Genomic DNA, 15,197 nt, shown 5'->3' on the forward strand with positions numbered 1-15,197 from the left:
GCGACCATAAAGGTCTCTTCCATCTTCAAAAAATGATCATTGGTCAATCACTCTTCTCATCTTGAAAATGAATCACCTAAAACCTACCCAGCTTACAGAGCAATTCAATTGAATATAGAAGACTCAATACTGTAGAGAGAACCTAAGTATTTCTAATGAAAATTCCCCATTCCCTCCACCCACAGACAAACTTTATTTATAATGAAGCAAAAAGTCAATAAATATTTTAAGGAATACTTTTTTCATTTCAACTACTAGGGAAGGAAGTCGAATTTTGTTCTAGTTCATCTTTGTTTGGAATGTGCTCCACTTAAAGACCAAACATTTTTAGGGAAATAAAAAAATCATGTAAGACTTTCAATTCATTGAGGGAACATAAAACACCATCTGAACAGAAAAAGAGAAAAATTTGTTCTATTCTTCTCTCCAAGCCAAAATGTTAACACTATATATTCCCTAGACAGAGTTCCTTTGAAATCAGTAAGGCCTCCGTAGTAGGCAGGAGGCAGCTCCAGGATAAAAGAGCTTGGCTACTCCTAGCTATGTGAGATTAGCAGTAGACTTTGAATATAACCAAAGTAATCATAATGAATTATAAATCAAAAATACATTCTGCTGCTAATTAACTTTTTATTTTGAAGAGAGCACTTGACTTCCCAGAGCCTCATTTTCCGCATCTGTAAAATGGAATGATAACACCAGGTTAGAAGAAAGGTCAGGAGATGGGAGGTCCACAACAATATATTTTACCTTTAAATAGTCATTTATCCTCTCTGAACCTTAGTTTTGTCATCTGTGACTACAGTTGGGCAAGATGATCCCTGTGGTCTGCAAGGTCTTTTATGCTAAATAAAAACTATGCCCAAATATTAGATTAACATGGCAAGCTAATCTAGTACTATGAATTGTTGTTTAAATAGAAGAGTTTGATGGAAGTTTCTCCTTGTAGAAGAGCCACAGAATAGAAGGGCCTTTAAAATGTTACTTACATAGATTAATTTCTCCTTGTATTTACACTGTTAGTAATTCAGAACTTTTTCACTGTTTGGTACAGAATCTAGGACATAGAAGTTGCACAAAGGATTAAATAGTAATGAATACTTTCCTAACTTCTTTCTGTGTAAACCTGAGGCATCATTATCAAGATCGCTACCTTAGTAGCCTTAATAGACTCTTCAAGACCGCCTTTGAGGCTGGGACTTAGACCAGAGTTGTCAGAAATACCGCAGCCTGAGGGGCTGGGCAAGAACCCTGACCCTCTTGGGCCACAAGCAGTCTTACCCCCAAAGCTGCTGTACAAATATTATCGTTTCCTATTTGTACCTTGTCAGGATAAAGTATAGAAAGTACAGGCTTAAGGTGTGATCAGTGTAGTGTAGAAACAATTCTTATTGTGAAGAACCAGTAGATTATAAAGTGTATACGTTTTAAATATAGCCATTGGAAAATCACCATGAGACTGTAAGTTTTAAGATATGTTTTGAGTATAAGTGGGGTTTTTTTAAGTTCTAGTAGTAATGTTTAGTTTTTCCTTGATTTATGTAGGAAAAGCTTAAGAATTAGTATTACTGCCAAAATAATATAATTGGCAAATTTTAACACAGTAAACTATTGTAATGTTTTAGGCAGGGCCTGTTCCATTCTTTACTCTGGATTACAGCAATAAATGTTGAAAGTTTTGGAAATAGCAAATGATAGTTCCATTTTTCCTAATTAAAATTCTCATTTTTAAAAAGTAAACTTTTATAAGGAGAATGAGTTTTTTCTGTACCTTTATGTCTGGAACTATTCTCCATTTTAAAAATCTAAATTATTTGTCATACTTCATTTACCTAAAACTAATAGCCTAATTATTCTATAAGTGTAAAGTAACTCCTATAATTAAAAGAATGTCTCATATTTAACAATGGGACCAGGCTTGTAAAAATTATTGTAATTTACAATATTTACAAAATTATTGTAAATTACAAAAATTGTAATTATTTTTATAAGAAAAATTATATTTAAGTGCAGCAGCAAAATGTTTTATTTAAAGGAATCCTATTGATGATCTCTTCTCAAATTACCTTTGTTTAAATATGGATTTTCTTATTGAGGTAGAATAAATGAAAGTACAGGAAACATTTTGACTTAACGCTCACAGTATCTGTGAATCACGCAAATGAAGATAAGGTTCAAAATGTAAGGTCAAGGGGTATGAATGAGTAATTTAAAAATCAAAAAACCTTTATCAGAAATACTCAAAAAAAATCACGGTTTTGAAAACTTTTTCCTTCATACCTCAGTTTATATTGTAAAGACCTGTTAAAATTTTGGTTCTTTCAGCATTTACTTTGGAAGTTCTAAATCTAAGTTGAATAAAACTATTTCTGGGTAATTTGGTTTCCATAGTAGAATTTGTTAAATGAGCAATACTTGTTGCTGTGTTTTATTTAATGCCAACTGGTGGCTGAGATCTAACAGTTCCTTTGGCAATGTATGTCTGATTCTCTGTACTATGGAGCACATATCTCTCAGTACTTAAGAGACTTTATTGTATTGCATATTTCCTTACAATAGCAAGTCAAGGGTCCTTGTTTTCTAAATAACTTCACTAATTAATAATCTTATTAATTTATTTTTAGGTATTAAATTCCAAGATACAGATGTAGCGGAAACTCTGCAACCCACGCCTACAAAACATGGCAACATTTTACTCGAAGAAGCCAGAGGAGAAATAAGAAATTTGTATGTATTCTTTTTGTGATCATTTTAGAACACTGTATATTGATCATGTCTTTTTTGATCCCTCCCTTGCCCTTATTTTAAACAAAATTGGTTTGTGTACAAATAGTTTGCTCCATTAAAATACAGCTAGATCTGTGAGGTAAGAACAGATATTATATAACATCTTTCCAGTACAATGAGGTAAATGAAAAACTTAACCAGTTGCCTCAGTGGAAGCGTTTAGAGAAGAGTCCTCTTTATTATAATTTCCCCCTCAATGGAATGGCATAAAGCCCAGTCATTTAGAATAGTATAAGCTTTAGAGGCAACATTTTCATTCTCAGAAGAATTACAGGTAGTTTTTTTGGTTTTTCAGGGTTTTTAGATCATGAATTAATTAGCCTTTCTGTGGTTTAAAAAAAGAAAAAAGAATTGGAGGGAGTGGCTTAAAAGTTTGGAGCTATCAAATACATATGGATTTCAGATTTTGTTTCATGCTGATTCTATGGTACCGCATTCTTCATCATACTGTGGTTTCAAAAAAGTTACTTCTGCCACGTTTAGCTTACTTTTCCAGTTAATCAAAGCCTTATGGTGATCTCAGTGTCTGTAAGTCACACAAATGAAGATAAGGCCTTCACCTGGATCATCAAAAAGTAACAATTCTGAATGAGGAGAGAAAGCAGGAGACAAAGAGTATCATACTTTAGATAGCTGCTTAAGAATAATATTGGCTTAAAGTTTTACTTTTGAATATTTTAAATACCAGTTACAGTAATGATTGCCTGTGAAAGAATAAAACTAAAAGACTAGACCTAACCTTGTTTCCTTTTAGTCAGTGGAACAGCAAGGGTCCAGACCAGTCCTGAGGCTTGGCACACTGGGATGCTGCCAGACATGGTAGAGATAAAATATAAAGCAGAGATCACTAAGTTTTGTTTTGCAAACTTCTTGCCTTCTCTCTATGAAGTGTTAATTTGGGTGGTGTAGGCAGGTGTGCATATGAAAGAACAAAGGCACATAAATTATCTGAAGAAGACCAGATCACAGAGTACTTAGTAGGTGACCAATAAATACTGCATTGAATTGAACCACAGTCCAGTCCGTTGCCTAGGACATTATCTTATATAAAGCAATACCTTGAATTCTTCCATATGTACTTCCAAATCATCACATTTAATCTGCTACTATTTCACTATGTGCCGGGGCATTTAAGCTAAAATTTTTAACTTTTGCTTGCCCTTTACTATGAAGCACTTTCTTTGTACTGCTCTTATATACTGCAGATTTTCCCTCAAGCTGCAAATTCTTGTAAAGATTCTTTATTTCAGAGAAAATGTTATTCAGTCACAGAGAGGCCAGATAGAAGAGTTAGAGCACTTGGCTGAGATCCTGAAAACTCAGTTGAGGAGAAAAGAAAATGAAATTGAGTTATCTCTTCTTCAGCTTCGAGAACAGCAGGCTACAGATCAAAGGTATGTTAAAACAGAAATATCACTTTGATAAGGTCAAAATTAGTTTAAAATACTTTATCATGTGCCATAGAAGGATAAGCCTAGTCTATTTAAAAATCATGTTTTTACTTAACATTCTTCATATAAGCCTGCTCTAGACCTACTAACTGCTATCAACAACTCAAGTCTAAGGGCATTTTTCCCTAACCTACTCTGCCTCATCTTGTTTCCTCTGCTCATTTACCAAGCGGGTAGGAAGTTCTGATACCATTTGATTGTACCTACCAAGAAAAATATGTGTGACAAGGACTCAGCTGTTGGCATACCTTGTGAATAAGCCCAACCTTATTTAAGTGTTTTTCCCAACCTTAAAAGGTAGTAAATTCCATAATACAGTACCCAGTTTTTTCATCCCATAAAGATGTTACCTCTCCTAATATTCAAAGTTTGCATCGAATTCTGCTGATTGTTATGGGTGACAGTGGGGCCCTTCAGTAGTCTCCTTGCTGCCTCTTCATTTTTGATGTTTGATAATATATAGTATTTTCTTTTCCGTCCTCCTTTGTCATTTGTTGGTTCCTAATACCTCTTCTCTCATTTTGTGCTTCCATGTTGTGCTTCCAACAAGATTTTATCTTTTTACCACATTCTTCCTTGAATTATTTTCTTCCTTTATGGCCCTTTTCTTTTTGTTTGGAACAAGCATACTCAAAGGTACAGAGAGTAGTATATTGAAATCTCATGTACTCATCTCTCAACTTTAACAATTATCAACATGCTAACCAATCTTGTTTCATCTATCCCTTCACCTTCATTTTCTTTAATTAATTAGCCCCTGCCAAATACCATGTCATCACACCTGTAAATACTTCAGTATATATTGCTGTCTGATAAGGAATTTTTTTAATGGAATCACCGTGCCATTATCACACCTAACAAAATTAACAGCAGTTCCTTCATACCATCTAATAACTAGTTTATGTTCAAACTTCTGTAACGATGACTTCGTGCTGTTTGAATTGGAATCCAAATGAGGTCTACACATTGCATATGATTGTTATATCTTTTGTCTCTTTTATTTCTCTCTTAGTATTTTTTTTTTCGCGTTACTCAGGCCTCTCACTGCTGTGGTCTCTCCCATTGCGGAGCACAGGCTCCGGACGCGCAGGCTCAGCGGCCATGGCTCACGGGCCCAGCCGCTCCGCGGCATGTGGGATCTTCCCAGACCGGGGCACGAACCCGTGTCCCCTGCATCGGCAGGCGGACTCTCAACCACTGCGCCACCAGGGAAGCCCTCTCTTAATATTTTTTTAAACCAGACCTAGATCCTCTATTTGTTTTTCCCTTACCAAGTATGATATCATACTTATGTGAGTAGGTTCTCATTTAGAAAAACCAAGTATGATTTTCCACTTTTTCATTTCAGAATCAGAGTTTACTTCTTCTTTCACAAACAAACCTTACATACTTATATTTGAAAAAGCTAAGATGCATAATAGAAGACTTGTTTTAAAAAAATAAAGTGGGCCAAAAATATATGAAAAGCTTTTTATTTCAAAGATTTAAAAGGTTAATATTATCTCTACTAACTTGTGTTCCTAAAAAGTTAAGTGTAAAATTAAATTTTGTAATGAAATTCTATATGTTTAGTGACGTTAATATACCCTTCTAAGTGCAGGGCAAAAGAAAAATGAATATTTTTGAGAATTATATTTGTAATAGGGAATGTAATTTGAACCCTGGCTTTGAACCAGGGTTTTAAATACCTGGGTGTTATCCACGTTCCCCCTAAGAATAGACCTAGCCTTCTTGGAAAACCAATAAATGGTTCCTTGTGAGGAACAGTGCTGAAGACCCCAAAACTGAATACGGTGATCTTAATAAATTGCCAACAGCCATATTTAAAATATTATCTGAATATAAAAATTCTGCATTAGGCCAAGCCCAAGCTTGGAGCCCATTCCTCAACAGCTGAGTACAAGGTTATCAGACTACTTTCTCTGTTATATTTCTTAAATTCCCAAAGAGTAAGATCGACCCTGTGTTGGCCGTTCCTTCTTCCAAAGGAATATGATCATCTAAGAACTAGAGTGTTGTGTTAATTGAAAGGGAAATCCAAAAGTCCTTCAGTCCTAGGACTAGAACAGCCGAAGAACTAGAGTCATAGATGGGTCTGCATATTTTCTAGTATAAGGTATTTTCAGCAGAAGACATCAGCATATACACGTAGAAGAGTTTACCTTAAAAACTAAACTAAGGCTAACCTTACGGGATTATGTTATTCACTCCATAGCAGTCTATTTTTGTCACATCAAGAATTAGAAGCAGAGACAAAATAAGTATTATTAAAGAAGCTTTTGTTGCAGAGGCCAAATAATGAAAGCAATTTGTACCCTACCTTACAGTTTTATAAAATTGAAAATTATTGGTTATTTGCTTAGAAGGAAGGGTACCTATGGTGAATAACATATTCTTTCTTGAAATACAGTTGTTGAAAACTGAAGAAATGACTTCAAATAAGGGTCTTCAAGTCTTTTTTTTTTTCTTATATGTTTACACATAGCTCAAAATTTTATGTGTAACAGAAATTTTTTTGAGACTAATGGAAAACTGTTGAAAAATGTTGGGGAGAATATAAAACTTGGTATAATTTACTGTAGAGAAAAATCACAAAATGGAAAACATATTTAAACTTCTCTTTCATGGATACATTATTTCAGATTTGAAATTCTAGAAGTCTGATCTGAATGTTGGACTCCTTGTTCTCAAACATGAACCTAACGTAGTTGTAATCTTCAGAGTGCGGTGCTTGATATTTATGGCAAAGAGCCTTTTCATAGAATATTACAGAAACTCTTCGTAGTATGTGTTTAATAGACCAGTTTGGTTTGGCATCAGCTTGACATAAACTTTTGGTTATCCAAAGCCCTTAATTGCTTTGAAGTAAAAGCCCAGTGCTGCTCTTTTTTATTAAAATCATGTCTTTTCCTGTTATTGTGGTCTATTTTGGAAGACTGAGTTGTGATTTTTGCATATGTTCTACATAATGCCTCATTAGCAAAAAATCTTGTATCATTTACAAGTAGCCTGGATGTCTGTGTTGTTTTGAACAAAAATCCATATTAAAATTTAAACAATATAAAAATGCACATTTTCTGCTTATGAAAAAGGCCATCTTAAATTAACTGCAAAGCAGTAACCAGTGAACACATGTACATGAACATTAAAATCAGGATGATTTTACCTTTTACTGACTTTTTCAACTCCAAAAATATTTATACTCTTACCAAATGTGTAACTGGTTTGTACTAAGTGTTTTTTTAAGTAAATGTTAGGGTGTTTACCTTCTTAATTAGAAATCATGTAAGTGCCATAATGTCCCAGTGGAGGAAATTTAACCCGTAAATATTTCAGACACTGACTTGCCCTCTTCCCTTTGGTTGACAGCACACTGTCAAGTCATAAAACACAGAGGCCTTTTGCAGCCGCACAGTATACAAAGCAGCTTGGCTTTAGGGGCTCCATCTTTCCAGCTGTGCACAGACGCGGATTACTTCCTGGCACTCAAAATTCTTCCCCAGCTTTTCATTTTGAAAAATGGCAAACCTACAGCAAAGTTGTAAGAATAGTAGTGTGAACACACATACCTTTCACCCCTTGGCATGTTTGTGAATGACACAGCCTGTTCTGCATTCTGCCCACTCAGGCACAGGCCCATTCCCCTCCTTCCCCCTCTCTCCCTCTGTCTCTCTCTGAGAGTTAGGTGCATATATCATGTCACCCTCTCTACATTTCTAAGCACCTTTTAGGAACAAGGACATCTTCCTACATAACCACAGTACAGCTATCACACATTCAGGACATTTCACAATGAATGCAACAGTAGTATCATCTAAATACACAGTCCATATTAAAATTTCCCAATTGTCCCAATAATGGCCTTTATAGCTGTTTTTTTAATTGCTATTTTTGTTTTGTTTTTCTTTTATTAATTTATTTATTTTTGGCTACGTTGGGTCTTCATTGCTGCACACAGGCTCTCTCTAGCTGCGACAAGCGGGGGCCACTCCTCTCTGCGGTGTGCGGGCCTCTCATCGCGGTGGCCTCTCCCGTTGTGAAGCATGGTCACCAGGTGCGCGGGCTTCAGTAGTTGTGACACACGGGCCTAGTTGCTCCGCCGCACGTGCTCGAACCTGTGTCCCCTGCACTGGCAGGCAGATTCCCAACCACTGCACCACCAGGAAAGCCCTGTTTTGTTTTTCTTTGTTTTAATCCCATATCCAGTCAAGTGTCATGTATTGTATTTAATTGTCATGACTTTTAGGTTTCCCTTATTCTAGAGTGGTTCTCCAGTCTTTTCCAGCCCATCGATGATAGTTGTTTGCAGAATGCCCTTCAATTTGGATTTGTCTGATTGCCCAGCTCCCTAATTTAGAGGGCACATCTGGCTCTTGGATAGAAGGGTAACTGGGGCGAGGGATAACCATGCAGACATTACTATTATACAGGGAGGTAATCTGTCATTTTTTAAAAATATATCCAACAAGTTCCTACTGTTGTTTTGAATACCTTAAAATTTGCCTAATGAAAAGTTATCACACTCAAATACTATGTCTTTTATCCCCAAGTTTTTTATTATTAATGTTATCTAAGTTTTTTTTGTGATAGCTGCTTGGCATGTTTCCCAAGCACTTTATTTAAACCACAGAAATTATCAAAATTAATAGTAACTAGTGTGTTAGTGTGTATGTGAGAGTGGAGAGAAAGCTAAAACTTAGGAACATCTCAGAGAAAGGAAGCAACTTACAAGAGTAGGAAGAATTTATCTCTTTAGACCTGGATCTCTCCCATAAGAACTCTGGCCAGATTCTTTACTTCTCTAAGCCTCATTTAGCTACCTTAACTGTGAAATGAAGAGGTTGAAATGAGTAAATGGTTCCTACCTTTTAAAACCAGATGCTTTTATCCCCAGAGACCTTGGTATTCTGAAAGATTTTGCCTCCTAAGTAAGCAGTGTGTATTAATTTAATAAATTTGTATTTTTTTCATCCAAGGCCTGTATCATGCTAATCATTGCTTCTGATAATTGTGAAATAGCCTGTATTATTGCACCGATTTGCTATAATTCTATCCAAAAGTAAAAACAGTATAAAACCTTTAGTTCGCTTTTACAGCTTAATTGCCAGTGAGTCTACATTTCTCATTGGGCTTTTTGATATTTTTAATATAATTCTCAAATTCCCATTACTAGTCAGAATCCATTAAACTTGATCTTCAAAATGGCCCCTTAAGAAGATGAGCCAGGATTTGGGTTCTTCCTGTCCCCAACCAGTCCTTGAGAATGCTCCCTCCATTTTCAGAAGAGTTTATGTACATGTAGAGAGATTATGTACATGTAGAAAGCTCTACATAACTGTCCCCCTCCATTCCTCGCGCGTGTTTAAGAATAAGAAAATATTGAGTTCTGATTTACATTTTGACCCAACACCACAAGAAAGATACAATCCAGAGGCAAATAAACATACACATACAAACGTTTTCCTTTATGCAATCTTAAATCAGGGAGCATTATTTTCATCTGTGAACTAAAGCAGCAGTTTTGAGCAAAGTCATTACCTTTCAAATAGACTTTACTTGGCTATTTTAGTGAAGCTTATTCCATTTAATTCACTAGCAACCTCATATAATTCTATTCATAAGTGATACCTTATTGTTATCTGTGTATCCCTAATAAGAGCTATGAATGACCTACACTTCTCTCAACGATATACTGAGAGTCTGCCACTGTTCCCCCCCCCCAAAAAAAAAACGTAGAGTTTTTTTTAATCCTAAGATTGTTTTCAACCTTATCCCCCAAAGTTAGTTACCCTAAAACTGTTACTCAAAAAGAACCTCTTCGTTCTACCTCATAAATATCTTACCTAACAACTTTTGTATTCTAAAACCTTCCCTTCTAAATGGTGTTAAAGTACTATATTACAACATTTTTTGCCTCAAAAAAATCAAGAAGCTTTTTTTAGCATTCATAATCCTTACTGCAGCAAAGAATGAAATGTTGATGGGGGTTGCGGCAGGGAGGAATTGTGTGCCTGGGAAATGAAGTATTAGAAACTTTCACTGGAGCAAAGATTTTGGCTTCTTAAGCTTTCATATTAGACTATACATTACATAGCACCACTGAAAGTTTTTCCTTCTTCAGTATATCTGAGGTTTTAAGTTTCTGGATTTATTATGGCACCCAGTAGCAAAGCTGGAGTCAAGTGTTTTCAAGGCTTCCATTAGAAATTCCTCTTTCAGAGTTTATTGCTTGACTGTTTCAAATTATATGAGAGAAACTTGGCACATAGGTTTTTGAGCTGGATTACTTTTTTTCAAGATAAAATCTAATTTATTTCAGTTTGTTTTTAATCTTAGAGATGGGCCAACAGCTCTTCTCATAGTTTTAGAAGATTTGAGCATAATTCTAAATAATGTCTGTTAAAAAAGGAAAAGAAAAAAACCCCACATTTTCCAACTTAATTTTTTATAGTGTTTTTCAAAATCCTTGTTGAAAAATATGAGAAATTTGTTTTTACAAAGCACTTAATTAGTATGCTTGATATCCCTTTGCAGATCATTTCACCATGTGTAATGCAGCATATATGAATTGGTACATGACCATCAGAGTTCATCTGAATGTTTTTACTATGCATTGTTCTTTCTGTTTATAGTGCATGGAACAGGGCAGGAAAATACTATGTGGAGGTCACATAAAATATTGCTCATAAAATTAGCCCTGTCTCTTCTTCAGAGGAAACCAACCTGAGGCCTTCCTTCACATGCAGAGAGGTCTAGGACAGGCCACTTAGCAATGACTCTAGCTCCCTCTTGCCTCCAACATCCTTCTCACTTTTCTGTGACAGCTCCTTCCCTCTTTCCTCTCTCACGTACACCCTTGTTGTTTTACCATATTTCATCTGTGTAAAAATGTTGATTGGCAGGTTTCAGATGATTTTTCATTGCACACCTTCCTGAAGACCAGGCCACATTCATCACAATGTTGCTTTTAACTTTTATGTACTTTATGTCATTGACTCTGCACTTTCAGCTTAACAGCATTGTTGCCATCAAAAATATCCCATCATCATAATGACTATTATGTATAGAAGCCCTAAAACTGACACTTTAAAATAATTGTTAAAGACTTGCAGGTGTTGTGTCATGCCAAAATAGGTGTACTCTCTAGCGAACTGACTTTTTATTTAAAGTACTGCATTGTTATTGCTCTTTTATAAATACTACTTCTGTTGTATCTGTGCCCACTCTTTGGGCATCATTAGTATAAAATACTAAGTCAATATTCTGAAAAGTTTAAACTCCGAGGACTTTAGGAAAATATTCAAGAAAGCATCCACCAATTAGACCACTGAAAGTTTTTGCAACTTACTGGCCTTTGCCTTACAAAGAAAATTAAAAATTAAAACCTGCTGTTTCTATGACCCTATGTGACTGAAAGGCTTGTTGGGCTTAATTTTTTGTTAATGTCATCAAGTAATAGTTACTATTCAAACATATCTCATGTATATATCTTTTTGAAAATACTAACGTGCTTAAAAACAAGTAAAGTAAAATATCAGGTACAGCTGAAAATGTAAGAAGAGGTTTGAAATTACTTGAATAGTATTCTAACCTTTTGTATCAATAAATGTCACTCACTGTTGAGCAGTCAAACCAAGTAATTCTGGGGAAAACAGGTAAGTTCTATTTTGACTAATAAATATGAAAAAATACGAATATTTTCTTGAGATCTATTCAAAATACATTTTCCCTTCATCTTATTTTTTTTTTTCTTAGTGAGTAAAAATAATGCTGAGGGGAATATTGGTGAGTGTACTGTTGAATGTGTGCTCAGTACTACTAGATAACATGTTTTAGACACATAATTATTTTAACATTGTGTTAAGACTGTACCTGGGCAAGATCCAGGTTCTTGGACTTGTTTATCTTCTGTGTGAGGACAACTAACTGTTCGATGCCAAAATACAATGAACTTTCAAATATCAAAGAGGAAAATTAAGTATTTCAGGTCCTCAGCTGGTTTACAGATGTGTGAGCTTTGTAGTCCATTTTCTGGTTCCAGTAGGGCGTTGTGACAATTTTTCCAATATGTGTGTACTAGATAAGTTTTGGAAGTAAAATTACTTACTTTAAATACTGAAATAATTTTCTGAACTTAAAATTTTTATGTTTATTTTTCTTAGAAAATGAAGTCTAAAACCAAGCTTCACAATTTTTAAAATACTTTTGAATGTAAAACGTATTAAATTAAGGAACCTTTCTCTGTCAGGAAAATAAATGCCTTTTGAAAACAGGTATTCATTTAGATCTATGATTAACCTTTAACAAGATCTTCCTGTTAAATTGTACATTTGCTTTAATCTCAGTAGGAAAAATACAAACTAGTATTGCAGCATATAGAGTTTCTATATACCCTGTGGACGTTAAATGATCTCTTACAGCTAGAGGCACATCTGCAACATATTTAAATGCCAGCTTTGGGCATTATTAGTATAAAATGCTAAGTCACTTTTTCTGGAAATATTTTGAAAAGTCTGAACTCCAGGAGGAAACTCCAATAAATGGTAATCTTATGATACCATTTGTTTTGAGGGAGTGGTGGGAAGATGAGTGGCTGTATGGCATATTTTTCATTTAGTGAAAAAGAGTATGATAGTCCTCCTTCAAATAAGTCTGAAGTTTGGTGGTGGAACAATGGCTGTGCTAAAGACTGATGTCCTCTGTACCAAGTTTCAGGACACTATAAAATGATATTAAATTCATATTATCAGTCATTGTGGAAGTGACAAAAGTCATCAAATTTGGGGCTCCCTTCAAACTCTTGAGAGTCTGTGCATTTATCAAAGTTCAAGAATGACTACTGGTTGGTTTTAAATAATAAGTCCATCCTAAGTGTATAATAAACTAAAAACCTCAGTGACTGATATGCAAGTGTGTAAATTTTTTTCTATGTAACATTCAATGAAAAATTGTAGTCCCACCACAGATTTTTTTCCTTTTGTCTTGCATTTTTTATTCTGTCTCTCTCTTTTTCTTAAATACGTCATTGAAGGTCAAACATTCGGGACAACGTAGAAATGATTAAGCTTCATAAGCAGCTAGTGGAGAAAAGCAATGCTCTTTCAGTAATGGAAGGAAAATTTATTCAGCTTCAAGAGGTACCGTGATAATTTATTTTATTATGGTGATACATAGATACAAAGGTTCGAAAATAGTGTTCAACTTTTTTTTTTAAGTAGAATGGTCGTAACACTAAAAAGTAGTTTTTAAAGATTGCTCTTTTTATTCTCAAGTGTGTATAATTTCACTTCCTGTATGGTTAGCTATTTATAACTTAATAACTAAAGAAATAACTAACTGCTTGGACTTTCTATAAATATCTGTGTCATCTTAAAATAATAAACACATTTATCATAAAGCATCTCAGGTGAAGAAAATTTATTTTTAACTCCTTTTATCTGGAATCATATGGGCACATTAACACTGAAGGTTTAGATGTATTTGCATATATCTTCAGTTCTAAGCATTTTGAAATATCCAAGATAGATCAATGTTAAGAATAGATTAATAATCAAGTTTTGTTAAATCTTTTTTGATATGTGGTGTTTTGTTTTGTTTTGTCACTACCAGTATCAGAAAATATTTGAATACCCCTCACGTCGACTGTCAGTGTATTTATTTTAAATCCTAACCTTTCGGTTGACAGTACTTGAGACTCTTATCCCCATGGTTGTTTTACCAAGGACTATGGCCGCACAGGAATGTGCCATCAGAGGACTCCTGTTTATTGGCACTGCGTAATTAACATAGGTTCTGGAATTAATGAACTCCAAAACATTCCAGATGAGCAGAATTCATATTAAGCAGTACTTTCTTTGAAGTACTGAAACAAGGAAAGCAGTAAATTGATGCAAAGCGGGTCATCTGAAGCCTAAATTCACTATTGAATTAGATAAATATTTTTCAACCATACTCTGGGTCATGTTTTCCATCCTACAGGTACCTCCTTAATGTCAAGTAATACACTACCTTCCATATAAATATGACGGGTATGTGAAAGAGAGATTAATTAGAGAGTGGGATTGATAACTCTATCTGCAGATGGATGGAAGAGGGAGATTAAAAATACATGTAGCTGAAAGCCATCTCTAAAAGGCAGCATTAAGAAAGGAATTAAAAAGTGATTTTGCATTCTTTTATCACTTTGACTGTTGTGATTTCCATTTAACAGTGACTCCAGGTATTTGTTTAAATACCATGAATATCAAGTGTCTTTGATAGCACAGGTACCTCTTTTGGGTAGAGATTTGAGAGGTTCAGGCCAACAGCTTCACCGAGATACGAAGCACAGAGAAAGCTGGTTAAAGATACTGTTCTGTGATTATAAGCAAGATTAACAAAAATTGGACTCAAGTAGCTCAATAGCCATGTTTCTTTTAAACAATTGAAGAACTTCAATAGAAATTTAATGATTTTAATTAGCAGATAAGGCATTACATGTTATGGTCATATGGACTCTATGAAAAGACTTTAGTGTAAGTATGTAAAATTGAATTTAAAACATATTCATAAATAGGTCAATTTTGAAAATTAAGAAGACTTCAGTAACTATTTTACTGAATTGAAATTCTTAATTGTATTACAATTAGAAGCTAACCTTCCAAGGCTATTTATATGGTGTGGTGACAGATCTTTTCAGTTTGAATATCTATGGTCAGCATTTATTTTTAACCCATGCAGCAGCATTTTTAGACAGCATGTCCAACCACTGTAACCACAGCAAAAAAATAATTACTTGCTAAAACTAATTTACTCACTGGTCACTATCAACAAGTCAGAAAACTAGGAGGAAATAAAATAAAGGAAAAAAACAGCCTACATTGTGTGACTCTGCTAAAATATTTTCTTCCTCATGATACACTTTGGCCAAGAGTATCCTTTATGGAGACATTATACACTGTATAATGGCACATTAATATA

General features: G+C 34.7%; 1 protein-coding gene across 3 annotated transcripts in view; it reads left to right on the forward strand.

Moving 5' to 3' along the window:
• Positions 1-15,197, forward strand: part of RPGRIP1L (RPGRIP1 like) — a 99,133-nt gene that overhangs the window by 12,226 nt on the left and 71,710 nt on the right. For all 3 annotated transcript variants that reach the window (XR_003792197.1, XM_029213539.1, XM_029213538.1), the window contains exons 5-7: positions 2,625-2,727; positions 4,038-4,181; positions 13,270-13,375. Coding sequence is in view for 2 of the 3 variants with exons in the window: in XM_029213539.1 (XP_029069372.1) it covers positions 2,625-2,727; positions 4,038-4,181; positions 13,270-13,375 (353 nt within the window). In the remaining variant the exon portion in view is untranslated. The remainder of the gene's footprint in view (positions 1-2,624; positions 2,728-4,037; positions 4,182-13,269; positions 13,376-15,197) is intronic.

The sequence above is a fragment of the Monodon monoceros genome, unplaced genomic scaffold (assembly GCF_005190385.1).
Source record: "Monodon monoceros isolate NGI ecotype Baffin Bay Population unplaced genomic scaffold, NGI_Narwhal_1 Super_Scaffold_10, whole genome shotgun sequence".
Taxonomy (NCBI): Eukaryota; Metazoa; Chordata; class Mammalia; order Artiodactyla; family Monodontidae; genus Monodon; species Monodon monoceros.